Source organism: Elephantulus edwardii, unplaced genomic scaffold (assembly GCF_000299155.1).
Source record: "Elephantulus edwardii isolate Elephantulus edwardi_28Jun2011 unplaced genomic scaffold, EleEdw1.0 scaffold00237, whole genome shotgun sequence".
Classification (NCBI taxonomy): Eukaryota; Metazoa; Chordata; class Mammalia; order Macroscelidea; family Macroscelididae; genus Elephantulus; species Elephantulus edwardii.
The window spans coordinates 2,334,671-2,349,185 of NW_006399987.1; the positions used below are offsets into that span (position 1 = coordinate 2,334,671).

The 14,515-nt window shown below is 54.2% G+C and overlaps 1 protein-coding gene across 1 annotated transcript in view; it reads right to left on the reverse strand.

Annotated features, from left to right (window-relative positions):
• CDC37 (cell division cycle 37) overlaps positions 1-3,856 on the reverse strand; it is a 10,814-nt gene extending 6,958 nt beyond the window's left edge. The window contains exon 1 of the mRNA XM_006898768.1: positions 3,707-3,856. Coding sequence (XP_006898830.1) covers positions 3,707-3,808 — 102 coding nt within the window. The 5' untranslated portion in view covers positions 3,809-3,856. The remainder of the gene's footprint in view (positions 1-3,706) is intronic.
• Positions 3,857-14,515: the final 10,659 nt, after the last annotated feature.

Here is a 14,515-nt window from a genome sequence, read left to right on the forward strand (position 1 = left end):
GGGGAGGGGCAATCTCCTCCTGTACCAGTAGGATCCAACTGGACAGTACATACGTGTACACACACACACACACACACACACTCTCTCTCTCTTAAAATAAAAAGATAAGAAAGAGACTTCACGTGCTCAGCTCAACCTGCAGCCCAGAACTATTCAATAACCGAGGGGCCGGGGCAGCCTGCCCGGTGCTGTGCTCAGGACTGCCAGTTATTGGCAACATGACTTTGGCCAAGCTCCTTATCGTCTCCCTGCTCTGTGAAGCGGGCTCCCCAGACTGTCCTGAGGGGCTGCTGTCGGCGGGGAGACTGGGGGCCCACGCACAGTGGCCCTGTGCACGCCTGGTCACATGCCCTCCTCACCGCTCCGGCCATGTCCGAGCCTGCTGCTGCAGTCACGGTGTCTTCCTCTTTCACAGACCCTGTGTCTGGCCTGATGTCCTTGTGCAAGGACTGGCCCCTTCTGACAACATGCTCAAAGTGACATGAGGTGCGGTGACTACAGGAATTTAGGGAGAAAGAACTGCTCTAACACAGCACACATTCGGTGGGTGTCACCCGCTGATCACCACCACCAGCATGGTCTGTTGCTGTGCTTCTGCGCTTTCTGTGAGGCCGTACCCCAGACTCTAGCCCTGGGACAGGCCCACAGCAGGTGAGAAGCGTGAAGACAGGGTCCTTCTCCAACACCCAATGGAACTGCCAGCAGTAGCCCTGAGACTCACTTTTCCAATATGGATAATGGGTGGGGAAGGCCCGTGCTTCACAGCCAGGCAGGGAGGTGTTCTGATCACCCTGGAACCTGCCTGCCATTCTCAGAGGGGCTCTCTGCACCTGACATTCCAGGTGGTCCAGGTCACAGCAGAAACCCACCACTGTGGCTGTCTCTTCTGGGCAGCCTCCAAGGTCTGCAGAGTGTTCTCTGAGCAGCCGCTGGGAAGATTAAGCTGTATAAAGGCTGAGGCTGGTGGAGCCGGCAGTGGGCCAGCGCCGGCTTTACACCGCCCGGTGGGCAAGGCCCAGGGCAGGGCTGGCTGGCAGGAGCCACTGCCCGCCGCCTTCAGGCCCACACAATCCCAGGACTCACTGCTTATTAGAAACACAGGAAAGCCCACCATCGCTGTCTCTGGGAAGGAGAGCCAGGCTGCTAAGTGAGACGCTCTCTCCTAGCCCTTCACGCTCAGGGACTTTTCACTTCTAGTGTGAGTTACCGAAACACTAGTGATGTGGATTAGGGCACTCTAGTGGCAAGAAGATGCACTGTAATCTCAAAGGTACAGCGTTCATTCGATTCCATCAGCTGCTCTGCAGAGAAGGACAGGCAATCACCCATGCAATTTACTGCCTTTGAAAACTGCCTGGAAAAGTCAACTGTGGGTTGGTTCCAACTTTATGGCAAACAACAACAATGATGTGGATAGTAGCTAAAGTTTATGGAAAACTCACTGCAAGCTACGTACTATTCCCAAACATTAAAGTACCTGAATAACATACTTCTCACAACACAGTTGAGTGGATGTTATTGATATTACTGACACCCCCAGATAGGGGAACCCCAAGGTAGCTTGTCAGTGATGTATAAAGAGCTGGAAAGTCAAAAGAGACCAGCCTCACCCCGCCCCCCCAAAAAAGACACCAGACCACCTTTGGAGTAATCCCTCCCAGGCTTTCAGACTTAATCTCATTTCATTCTGGCAACAATTTCATAAAGCCTATCTGTCCCACTGGGGTACAGGGAGCAGGAATGTGAACCCCGCTCGCCATCAAGCAAGGCAGATGTGGGATGACAACATTCAACTCTATCCTGCCGGGAAGGGACACAGAGGCCCCGCCTTTGCCAGTCACAGGCCAGGAGGACCAGGAAAGGGGCGGGGCTCCCAGCAGCCAGACAGGAAAAGGCCCAGGGCCAGCGAGGAGGGCGTGGAGGGGCCTCTGTAGAAGGGACAGTAGGCCCCACGCCCTGCAGGGCCAAACTGCATCCACACAGTAGTAACGATTAACCTGTTTATGTGACAAAAATAGATGTTCCCATGAATATGCTTTGGAGCTCTGTGGCGATCTCAAATTATTTCAGAATAAAATGATACACAGAAATAGAAGTACTAGTGCTGTCTACCCACACTCCAGCGCCTTGCCCAGCAGTTACACCCACGGGGGAAGCCGCTGTTGTTGGCAGGGCTGAGAGGAGGTGGCTGGAAAGGGGTCTGGAAGTCAGTTACAGGGGCCAGTGCCAGGCTGGGGATAAATGACCGGAAGGGCCATGAGGGCGGGTGAGGCAAGAACACGTCCAAGGAGCACATGCCCTCGGTCTGCGAGTATAAGAGGCACACCTGGGAGTAGGCACTCACATCCGAGGTCTTCCAAGAGTTAACCTTGCTGGCCCAGGAGCACAACTGGCCAACGGGAACGCCGGAGGGGCTAAATCTAGAAAATTCTCTAGACTGGGGAATCTGGGGGTTTGGATCTTGGGGTCCCATGGTAGGGAGTCCCTGGGTGGTAAAAACAATTGACTTGCTTGGCTGCTAACTGAAAGGCTGGGCCTCCAGTTCACCCAGGGGAGCCTCAGAGGAAAGGCCTGGTGATCTATTCCTGGAAAAAACCAGTCACCCAGCAAGCACCTTGTGGAGCACAGATCTAGCCTGATGCACACCAATCGGAGACAACCCAACAGCAACTGACAGTGGTGGCCGTGCGAAGTGAGCTCCAGGAAGGGACAGTGACTTAGGAAATCAAACCAGAAGTTCTCTTGCAAGAGCAGAGCCCATCTGGACAAGAGACAAGGGCAGACCAGGCTGGGGCCAAGGGGAAAGGCAAGGTGGGTGCTGGGTCCTGGGCTTGGGTTAAGTGAGGCTTTGCAGTCCAGGCAGGGGTTCCCTCTGGAGGCTTATGAAGCTGGGGCGGGGGGCTCTGGCTGGGGCCAGAAAGCAAGGGGGGGGCGGTTCCTGCTTAGACAGGAAATGAGGTCTTACAGCAGAGGAGGCCGGATGCACCGTCCCACTGGAGCCTCCCCCGGGATGGAAGCTGGAAGAGTCTGCAGGGGAATCAGGTCTCCAAAGCCTTGCTCTCACCCTGGGTGGGCAGGTGGTTAAAACACTGATCTGCTCGCCCAAAGGATGGTGGTTCAAACCCACCCAGAGGTGTCCCGGAAATCTGGTACATATGCTTCTGAAAACGCGAGCCTTGAAATCCATCGAAATACAGACGCGTGGTGGCCCTGGTGTCTAGGTGTGCGTTTGGGGGGGTCCCAGGCCAATAACAGGAATCTCACTAGGAAATTCACCATCAAGATCCCAGGGGATGGATCCCAAGATAGAATCAGAGTGTTGGGGCTTTTGATTCTGGGGGTTGGGGCGGCTGGTGGGGAATTTCAGATCAGAAGTGGGGACCCAAAATAGGGGAACCACCTGGCTTAACTGGGAGTTCACATTGTGGGGCAAGAGTTCTGAGTGCGATGGGACTGGGGGATCCCCAAGGCTTTATCTTGGGTGTTTAGACTAGGAAAGGGGGCTCCCCAAAAAATATTAAAGGGGTTTCCAGTGTCCTATGAAGACGAGCAGAGTCCTGGTGTTTCTGGGGGTCCTGATGTGGACGCGAGGGTCTAGAGCAGTCCACAGTGTGGGGTGATGTGAGGCCCTGAGCGGTCCTTGGGGTCCGAAACCTAGAGCTGGGTCCCGGGAAAACGGGGGACAAGGCAGAAGCGCGCACCCTACCTGATGCCTCCAGCGGAAGAGGCTGGCTGTGTCGATGTTGGGGTGCGTCTCATCTTCATCATCCGACACTTCGATGTGGTCCCACACGCTGTAGTCCACCATCTTGCCTCAGCGGCCCTGCCCGCTCCGGCTCCCGCGGCGGCGGCGGCGGTGGCGGCGGCGCTGGAAACTCGGCCCGCGGAGCCCCGCCCCTTCCGCTTCCGCCCGGGGGAGCGCGCGCGCTCGCCCCCCCACCCGCGCCTGACGTCACATCCCTAGTAACCACGGCGGCGGCCCTGGCGACCAAGCCCGCCTTAAAGGGGCCCCGCGCACGTGTTCCCGTTCTGGGGAGTCCCCACGAAGGCCCCGCCTCGGCGGGCTCCGCTGGGCACCCCCTGAGGATACACAGACAGGCGCTCCCATCATGATTTTCTCCACCTTACGCCTCCCCGAAGCGGCGTTTGCAGCGGCCACGGGGGCAGCTGGAGAGAGTGAGGGCGGGATTGTCTCCTTGGCCACGCATCCAGTGACGTCATCCAGAGCCCCCCTCCAGGAGGAGGGGCCTTTGGACGAAGACCCGCCTCCATCCCCTGTGAAGGGGCGGGCCCAGCGCCAGGCTGAGAAGGTGGTCTGTTCCGATCCAATCCGAGGCATGCCTGGCATAGTCCTTGGAGACTAGTGTTTCCCCGGCTCGGACCATGGCCGCCACTTTTCTGGATCACTTTCCCTCCCTTGTCTTCTGCCAACTCCTGCGCAGAGACTTAACATACACACTCCGTGATGGGATCACCCCGGCTCCCCTCCACCCACGCCCGTCCGCCGGCGTCTGTGCGCGAAGTCTCCACATGTGACCACTGGATGTCGCTCATGTCCAGCGCTGGGCCGTCGCTGCTGGCCCCGCGCCGGGCTGGGGAGCGTGGCGAGCAGGATGGGGGGCTTTCCTCGGCGCCGCGCGCTCGGACTGCGCCCAGCTCCTCCTCTTTCGGCGGGGCCCTTCCCTCGCCCTAGGCTCCAAAGACTCCGTTACTCCGAGCCTTGGGGGGGAACCCCACAATCGCACACTTTGAAACATCCCAACCCACGCTTTGATACTGAGATAAAAGGCCTGGTTACAGCCTGGGGCCAGGATTATCAGATTAAAGGGTGCTCTGCGGGGGGCGGATGGGATAAACGGAGCTCCAGTATCAAAATGAGGGGCGCCTCTTCCCAGCCACCCCTGAAGATGGTGATCGGGGGACAGTAGGGGACGGAGAAGAGGTCTGGGGGGTTTTCCCCCGGTCTGGTAAGGGGGAAGGGCCAATCAGACAAAAGCGCCCTCTCGCTGTCGCCCCTCCCCCTCTCCCTCCATTCAAACCCGCGAGTGGGCGGGCGGGGCGGGGGAGTCCCCTCTTCCCCCCGTCCCCTCCCCCTCCAGCCCGGCAGTCGGGCATCTGGGCGGCCGTCACGGCCCGGGCACGCGCGCGCACGTACCCACACCTCGGCGGGATTCACTATCGCGCACACACATACACATTCCCTCCCCAGCCCCCCTCAAGGTAAGCTTCGTACTGCGAACTGCGGCGGGGAGGGGGCCCGGTGCCGCGGAGGGTGGGGACCCGGACTGTGGGGACTTTTCCCCAGCCCTCCCCCTCCCGGGAGAGCCAGGGCACCACGTCCGCGCTCTGCGGGTTTCGGCCCAGCGAACTACCAGGCTCCGGGTGTGGGGCGAAGACCCAGGCTGCGGGGGATTCCTGGGTAGGCACGGGGGTCTCCCCTCCAGCTTCGGAACTGGAGCTGCCAGGCTTTAAGGAAACAGAGTCTCTAGCGTCCCAGCTCCCTAGAGCTGGAGACAGAAAATTGGCAGCTCTCCCAAACATTTCCTGATCTCCTTCCAGCCCAGCATCTCCTGGCTGGGGGCGAGACAGACCCTAGAATTGCTCTGCGCAGTGCTTCGGTCCTTACTCTCCTAGGAGTGCACCCATCCTGTTTCTTGTTCTGTGGGGTGGGGGTTGGGACTGCTCCTCTCCGCCACTTCCTCTGCTGCATCCCACAGCCACATACCACTTAGCTGCAGCGGGAACCGCGCCTGGGCGCTGTGCCGGCCAAGCCTCAATTTCCTCATCTGCAAAGTGGGTTATGAGTGACACATCGACAATTCGTGAGGTCATGCATGTTGAGTCTCTTTGCTTCCTCGTTTATTTCTGAGCCGATTCCACACCTCTTCCCCACTCTGGCCAAGCTGTGGGATTGCAGCAATAAACAGAACCAGCCAGGTCCCTACTGCGCTGCTTCTCCAGCCTCAGGGTGCAAGGTCCACGTGTCACCTGCGAGATACCCGAGATAATTTCACACGATGAAGACTAGACTTCCAGCAGGCGGGCTGGGAGGAGGGAGCCCTCAAGATGAAATTGGATTTCTAATTCATAGCTGCCTTCATTCTCTTGCAGCTTTACAGAGGGCAGGGCAGGGCTCAACACAGTGCTTGGCACACAGTAGACGTTCAGTAAATCTGTGAATTGAGAGGAAATCAGGTTTATAGCACTTCGGATCAGGAAGGGGGCTTAGCATAACCCAGCCCAACATCTACTCATCCCCATTTTACAGATGAGGAGATTGAGTCACTGAGCCCCAGAGTGGGGAAGAGACACAGGCGGCATAGCAGGCAGATGGGGCGTTGGTGGTTCCGTGGTAGAGTTCTCACCTTCCATGGGGAGAGACCCAGATTTGATTCCTGGCCGACATACCTCATGCAACAGCCGGCCGACATACCTCATGCAACAGCCATCACCAGCTGTCAGTGGAGGCTTGCATGTTGCTAAGACAGGTTTCAGCAGAACTTCCAGACTAAGACTAGGAAGAAAGATCTGGCGATCTGCCTTTGAAAATCTTGTGGATTACAACAGCCCTACCTGCAACTGATCTTGGGGCTGGCACAGGGCCAGGTGGCATTTGATCTTATTTTGTATGGGGTCCCCATGATTTAGGGCTGGCTTGAAGGGAGCTCACACCAACAAACGAATGATTGTGCTCAGCTAGGAAAGGAAGACGATCCAGGCCAGAAATGAGCCAAGAGCACTCCTGGTACCCAGAATACACAGCCAGTGTGCACCCTACCCTACACATGCACAGAGACACAGCCTTGCCTGCTTTCATTCAACAAGTATTTATTGATTGCCTACAGTAACCCTGCCAGGAACCCTGGGGGTGTGATCTGGAGTGAGCTGCACTGCTGACCCAAAGACTGTGCCCTTGGTCATTCAAATCTGCCCCTGCCTCCTCAGAAGGAAGATGGGCCGCCTTCTTCCATTAAGATTTACAGCCTTGGCAAGCTCTGGTGGCCTAGTGGCAGGAAACTGCACTGCAATCCCAGAGGTGCATGGTTCAAATCCACCAGATGCTCTGCTGAAGAAGGAGGAACAATCGCCTCCTGTACCAGTCAGATCCAATTTGATGGTACACACATTAAATAAATTAATTAATTAATTTTTTTAAAAAAAGAAAAGATTTACAGCCTTGGTGAGCTCTGGTGGCCTAGTGGCAAAAAGCCGCACTGCAATCCCACATGTGCGCAGTTTGAATCTACCAGATGCTCTGCTGGACAATCTCCTCCTGTATAAGTGAAATCTGATTTGAACACACACACACACACACACACACACACACACACACACACACATTTAAAAAAAAATATTTACCGCCTTGGAAACCCAATGGGGAGGGTCACTACGAGCAGGAACCACCTGGAATAAATGAATGAATGAATGAATGACTCAGTCAGGAAACCTGGTGGCGCTGTAGGTTAAGCATCATCGGTTGCTAACCGGAAGTTTGGCAGTTTGAACCCACCAGCAGCTCTGAGGAAGAAAAATGAGGCCGTCTCCTCCCAAAAAGATCTGCAGCCTCAGAAACCTAATGGGGCAGTTGTCCGCTGTCCAGAGCTGCTCTGAGTCAGAGTGGACGGGGTGGCAGAAGGAACGTCAGGTACCCACAGGCAACCAGGCATCTTGCCCCATGCAGCTGACTTTCAGTGGAAAAATACAAATACAAACACACACACACAACAGCACTACAGCACAGACACACAAAACATAATAAATCATGGTTAGGATTGTGATGGACTAGAAGGTCCGTGGCCAAGAGGAAAAAACAAGGGAATTCCCTTTAACTGCAACACCCAGGAAGAACTGAGGAGTTAAGCTCCACCAAATAGCCTTACACAGGCCCAACCAAGAGCCTTAATAAGGGCTCGAGACCACCTGCCTAGTGCAGACTGAGCAGAAACTGGGGCAAAGAGCCTGCAATTCTGATGCCTGTGAAATGCCATTTCGCACTATGGCCACTTGCAAGACTTCAACCCACACACGCTCACTTTCAGCCTCATGCTCACGGCTTGACACGGTGCAGCCCCATCAATGGGCCATACTCCTCACAAGGATAGTCTCTCCACAGCTTCCACCCAGGCACGCCCGCACAACCACAGCCACACTGCGTGTACATTATGTATTCGAGGCTCTGGACAGGGAGCTCCTTACCACCATCTTTTTCAGCTCTGCTCCAGCTCAGGACAGAGGACACTCAGGATCCTTATTCTCACTTCCCTCCCTCTTGTGCAGCTTGCTGTCCCTGTCTTTTTCTGAGCAGGAGGCTGGGCTGGGTGAAATCAAGCTGGAGGTGCAGTGGGGGTCCCCTGTCTCAGGCCTAGCTAAGGGGCTGCCAGGCCCCCAGCTGACTGCTAGTAGGCAGGGATGGGGTAGAGAGGGAGGGAAGAGGCTTCCTCTGAGTTTGGTGCTAGCTGCTCTGCTCTGTCTCCTTCACCATCTGGATCCCCCCCCCCCCCCAGCCAACCTGCCTCTCAGGGGACAGGGCAGGCTCAGAGGCACCCCTGCCCAGTCTAGGGCATTGGGCCAGTTTCTGAGACGCTTCCTCTAGATTCTCAGCTTCTGCAGGAGCATGCATGTAGCCCAATGACGGAGGGGTGTGCATGATGGGGTGTGCTCCATGGGGTGCATGGGGCGGGGTATGTGTCTCAGTCACTCTTTCTGGCCTCCCAGCCTCCTCTGGGTATCCACTCCTCCATTCCTGCCTCCATTCCTCAAAGCTCTGAGTGCCTGCCGGGGACCGAGAGCCATCCCAGGATCAGTGACAGTACAGGGCCCAGGGAAAGAGGGAAAAGAATTTCAAGATGGCAGTAAATACAAAAGGAGCCCTTCTCAGCATTGGCAACTGTGTGACCCCACGGTTGTATACGGGGATGTATTTCAGAAGGGGGCAGAACCATCCCCTCCCACCAGCCTTGTGGAACAGGGCGAAAGCTGAAGACATATGTCAACATCAGGAGCTGAAAAGACAAATCAAGACGCGTTAGAGGCAGAGAGTGAGGCTTGGGGGTGGTCTCCCTCAGAGATGGCCTCTGTAAGACAGAGACCCAAAGGAGGGGAGGGCACCAGGTTCGTTCATTCACTGGAGAAGCATCTATGAGGTACCTTACTTCACACCAGCAGTATTGCCAGCCTACAGACCTGTCTGGGGGCAAAACAGCCCAGTCCTGCTTTGCATCTGAACCAAAGACAGGTGCCATTATTATTATAACTGTAGCAAGTGAGTTGCATATTCTGTTAGGTGCCATGAGCTCCTCCCAAGTGATAGCAGCCCTGGGTGCAAGAGAGCAGAACACTGCCCAGTGCCACAGCACGCCTCAGTCACTGCTGTGTTTGCAGCCCCTGTGTGGTGCAGTGCGTAAGATAAATGAAAGGTCAGCAGTTCAAACCTACCAGCTGGGCTTTGGGAGAACAGTGTGGCTGTCAGCTTGCGTTCACATGGCGTCCTTGTAGACCCAATGCGACAGTTTTCCTCTGACCTACGGGATTGCTCTGAGCCGGGACTCAACAGAGATAGGTCCTTTTTGTTAGACTACTGATGAGTCAAATGCGTTAATGGTTACCTATGGAGGACAGTGTTTGGTGGAGCTCCGTGATTAAAACAAGCTTGGAAGCAGGAGTGGCATCCACTTCCGTAGTAACTTGCCTCCGGAAACCCTATGAACCTGGAGAGAGGACGAAAGTTATATAGGTTTCCAGGTCTTTTATTCATAGGGCCGTTATGAGTCACCTATGACTCACCAGCACTTAACAACACCACCAACAGCAGAGAGAGAGAGAGCAGTTGGCCTAGTGGACAGAAAGTCATGCTCCCAAGCCAAAGGTGGGTGACTCTACCCCACGGCCCTCAGGCCTGCCTTTAATTGTTTTTGGTGAAACATTCTTCTAGGTCGTGTAACCCTGGTATGTCCACTTGCCATACAGAGGTAACTCGTGGTTGCTGTGAAGCCAAACACTGTGACACTGATGAGTCAAAATGCAAGAATGGTTACCCATGGTGGACAGTGTTTGGTGGCTGTCCCCGATTAAATCAAACTTGGAAGCAGGAATGGCATCCTTTCCACAAAAGCTTGCCTCTGGAAACCCTATGAACCTGGAGAAAGGACGGAAGTTATACAGGTGTCCAGGACTTTCGTTCATAGGGTCGCTATGAGTCGTCTGCGACTCAACAGCACTTAACAACAACAACTAGTCTAGGGAGCTTTGGTAAAAAATTGACAACTCAAAGGCAGGTGGTTCGAATCCACCTGCTGCCCTGTAGGAGGAAGATGAGCAGTTTCCTCTTATGCGACTATTTAAAAAGGAATTTGAATGAAAGTTTACAGAAACTTAGAGTTTCCAGTCATTCATTGTTGCACTTTTCTCCCTACGCCCCCAATTCACTCTTCTCCTTGAAAAGAAAAATAAAAACTCTTTCATTGTTATGCAATCCCCGCCCCCACCCCGTGCCATTTATAGCATCTAAAAACCTGCTGGCAGATCAGTTAGTTGGTTCTGACTCTACAACAATGAGTGAAGGAGAGGGTGATCCCAAGTGCAAACTGAGACAAAGTACAGTGTGAGAGGGGAGCCAGGGGACAGGGTGCACAGACTTTCTGAGGCTGGTTTTCCATGTGAAGGGAACAGCAAGTGCAAAGGCCCTGAGGTGGAAATAAGCTTGGGGGCCCTTCGAGCTGGGGGGCAAGTGAGCGATGGGAAGGGTGGGAAGAGGTGAGGACACTATGGATGCCTTACTGTCTCTTGTGTCTGTCTGTAGCTCATGTGCCTCGCCCCTTATAACAACACTTATTGTGATTTTTAGGATAGTGGCTACATTGTATGAGCACCTACTGTGCGTCCTCCACTCTGCTCAGAGTTTTACATGCATGGCTTCTTCATCCTCACACCAGCCCCATTGGGTAGGTATCAATATTCTGCCTGTTTTACAGATGACAAAACTGAGGCTCAGAAGGCTGAGCCGTCTGCCCAGAGTTACACAGCTAGAAAGTGGCAGAGCCAGGACTCAGTGCCTCAGTGCACATCTGTCTGTGTCATGTTGGACCCTGAGCCTCTCACTACATTGCTCTCTCTCTCTCACTCTCACTCTCTCTCTGCCTGTCTGAGTGTAACTCCCTACAGCTGTCTCTGGCTCCCTCCGTCTTTGTGACAGCATCATTCATTCATTCATTCAGCATATGTTGAGACTGTGTGTCCTAGATCCTAATCTGGGCAGAGAACTAGTCCTTGCCCTCACAGAGTGCCCAACCTATTGGGAATATTAATCAGGTTGCTAGCCAGTGCAATAAGGCAAGGGGGGAAGCGGGAAAGGACCAAACCGGTCCTTGGAGAGGGACATAATGCTTGGGAGGGTGGAGGGACAGTGCAGGAGGGGAAGGCCCTCTATGAGGTGGATTGATTCAGTGACTGGGGTAATCAGGATGGGTGTGTCAGAGACAGTGCGATTGGCACAGGACAGAGCAGAGTTTAGGGCCTGTTGTACATAGGGTCGCTGAGTCGCAAGCAACTCGACGGCACATAACAACAACAACAACAACACATACACATTTTTGTTATTATATGCCGTATTTATTTATTAATTCATTTTAATCAAAGTTTACAGAGACTTAGGGTTTCCAGTCATTCATTGTTGCACTTTTCTCACTACCCACCCCTTCCCCCCAATTCACTCTTCTCCTTGAAAAGAAAAAGATAAGTTCATTGTTATGCAATCCCTTCCTCCAGGACAAAATTTATAGTGGAAAAAGAGGCGGCAGTGGAAGTCCAGCGAGGAGCCCTGGTGGTGCACTGGTTAAGGCATACCACTGCTGACCGAAAGATCATCGGCTGTGGTTCAAATCTATGAGACGCTTCGGAGAAAGATGTGACAGTCAGCTCCCTGGAGACCCCTGGGCAGTTAGTTCTCTTCTGTCCTACGGGGGAGGAGGGGGTGTCTCTGAGTCAGAATGTTGTTGTTCTTATTATGTGCCATCAAGTCAGAGTAAGCCGGCTGATAGCTGACCTTCCATTGGGCTTTGAGAGGCAGTAAACGGCGCAGGAGGAGATTGCCCGTTACTCTCCTATGGAGCAGCTGGTGGATTTGAACCGCATGCTTTTGGGTTGACAGCGCGACTCCTTATCATTAAGCCAGGAGAGCTCATGTGTCAAAATCGACTTGACAGATAAGACTCAATGCTAGCGGAGGGGCAGGAAGCCTGGACCAAGGACTGGCTCAGTTGGTCTGGGAGACTGGCCATTTATATTGTCATTCTAAATTCATCCACTTGTTTAACAAATGCCTGTTCAGGGTCCTCTGAATGCTAAGTACTAAGTGCTGAACAGGAGATGTGTACATTCACTTCTAGTAGCTGAAGAGAAGTAGGGACTGAACGGAGGTGCTAACTAGTGCAATAAGGCAAGAAAAAACAAGGGAAAAACCCAAGGAGAGTCAGAGGACACCGTCTACTGTAAGCCTGCCGGGACCTAGCAAACAATAAATAATAGCCAGATGTTCTACAATCCTTATTAAACCCTGGGAAGGGAGAGAGGACTGGCAGAAGAGAGGAAGATTCTCAAGCAGATGGACAGAGTGAGAGAGGAAGACCCTCTACCAGGTGGATTGACACAGTGGCTGCTGCAGTGGGCTCAGGTGTGTCAGAGATGATGAGGATGGCACAGGACAGGGCAGGGTTCAGATCTGCTGTTCACAGAGTAGGAGTTGTAGTCGACTTAAGGGAACCTAACAATAACAACATGTTCCGGGTCCTATTTTGGGTGGGCACTGTCCTGCCCTCCTGCTTCTGATATTGTAGTGTGGGGAGAGACAGACAAGAAATAATAAATTACATAATTAGCGTATTATGAGCTGTTAAGTGCCCTGGAAATACAGAAGATGGGGGGGAAGAGCATGGGGGCCTGTAACTTTCAGTGGGGGTGGAGAGAAATGCTTTGTTGTAAAGGTGAGATTACAGCAAAGGCTGAAGGTGGTGAGAGTCATATAGGAAAAGACAGCTTCAGGCAGAAGGGACGCTTAGGGGGAGAGGTGAGGTTGGAACATGCCTGGAGTGCCCAGAAACAGACAGGCGTGGCCGGAGCAAAGTAAGCCAGAGAGACAGTGGGAGGAGGCCAGGGAGGTTGGCGGGGTGCATGGTCCAGGACCGCGGGCTGCCTGATGAGGATTTTGACTTCTTAAGTGGAAGGGAAGGAAGCCTTAGAGGATTTACTACAAGAGGCACATGATGGGACTTGGGTTTGAACAGGCCACCACAGGCTCATATATTGGTGGCATTTAGTAAGCCTTTAGGAGTGTTAAAGAGCCCTGGTTGTGCAGTGAATTGGCACTAGATTGCTCACTTTGTGGTCTGAATCTACCAGCCGCTCCACGGAAGAAAGTTGTGGCAATCGTTTGTGAAGACACAGCTTTGAAAAAAACCCTTTGGGTCCGTTCTACTCTGTCCCATAAGGTTGCTATGAATCTGACTCCTCTGGACATGGGGTTTGGTTTGGTTTTGGGGTCCTGGGTAAAGTGTTCAGGGAGATTTTAAATATTATCGCATTGCATTCTCTCACATGGGCCCCCGTGGGGATTATCATTGTAGTTCCCAGAGGAGAAACTGAGGCAGACCCCTCCACCTCGCCCCGGGTGGGGGGCACGGGGTAAGATCCTAAGCAGCTCGACGTGCAGCGGTGGGGGCAGGGCGCCCCCATCCTCGCCAGCCGCGTCTGCGTCCCTGTCTGTCTGTTTCTATTTCCACGCGTCCCTGTCTGTCTCCGCGCGCCTCTGCCCGCGCGTCCCCCATCTGTGCCCATGCCGCCGTCTCCGCGCGCCCGGCCCCCGCACAGCCGAGCTATTTCAGGTTTAGGCATGAAAGCCCAGCAGCGCCGAGCAGAAGCTTCCTCCGGCCCCCGGCTCGGCTCGGACCACGCGCCGCACGCGGCCAGCTCGGGAGATCCCGGGAAGCCCCCGCGGGAGGAGGAGTGGGGGCTGGGGGCCCCTCGGCTCCCCAGCGGCTGAGCCGGGCATTGACGCTGTCCAGAGCCCAGCGATGCGTCAGCTGTAGCCCTGGTAACCAGCGACATCACCGCCAGGTAGTGCGTCAGCGACTGCTGACATCACGCCCCAGGAGAGGCAGGGGGCTCTGGGGCGGGAGTGGGCTCCAGACCCGGTCAGCGGGTCAGCTGTGACGTCACTGGGGGGTATGTGGTGTGTCCAGCTCCCTGTGACACTGCTGGGGGACACCACCAAAATGACCATAACAATTTTTTACCGTAAAATTTTTATGTATACTTACCTGGCAGGGGAGATACCATGATCACGAAGGTGGTTTTCCCAGGGCGAGGCTTATCCATTGCACTCCGGATTTGCTGACCCCTGCAATTTCCCCAAATGTGGGAAACTCGACTGCATAATTTGTGGTAGTGGGGGGCTGTGTTCGCGCTTTCCCCAGAAAAAAAAAGAAAAAGAAATTTTTGTGTAAAAAAAGTTTTGTGTAGTGTT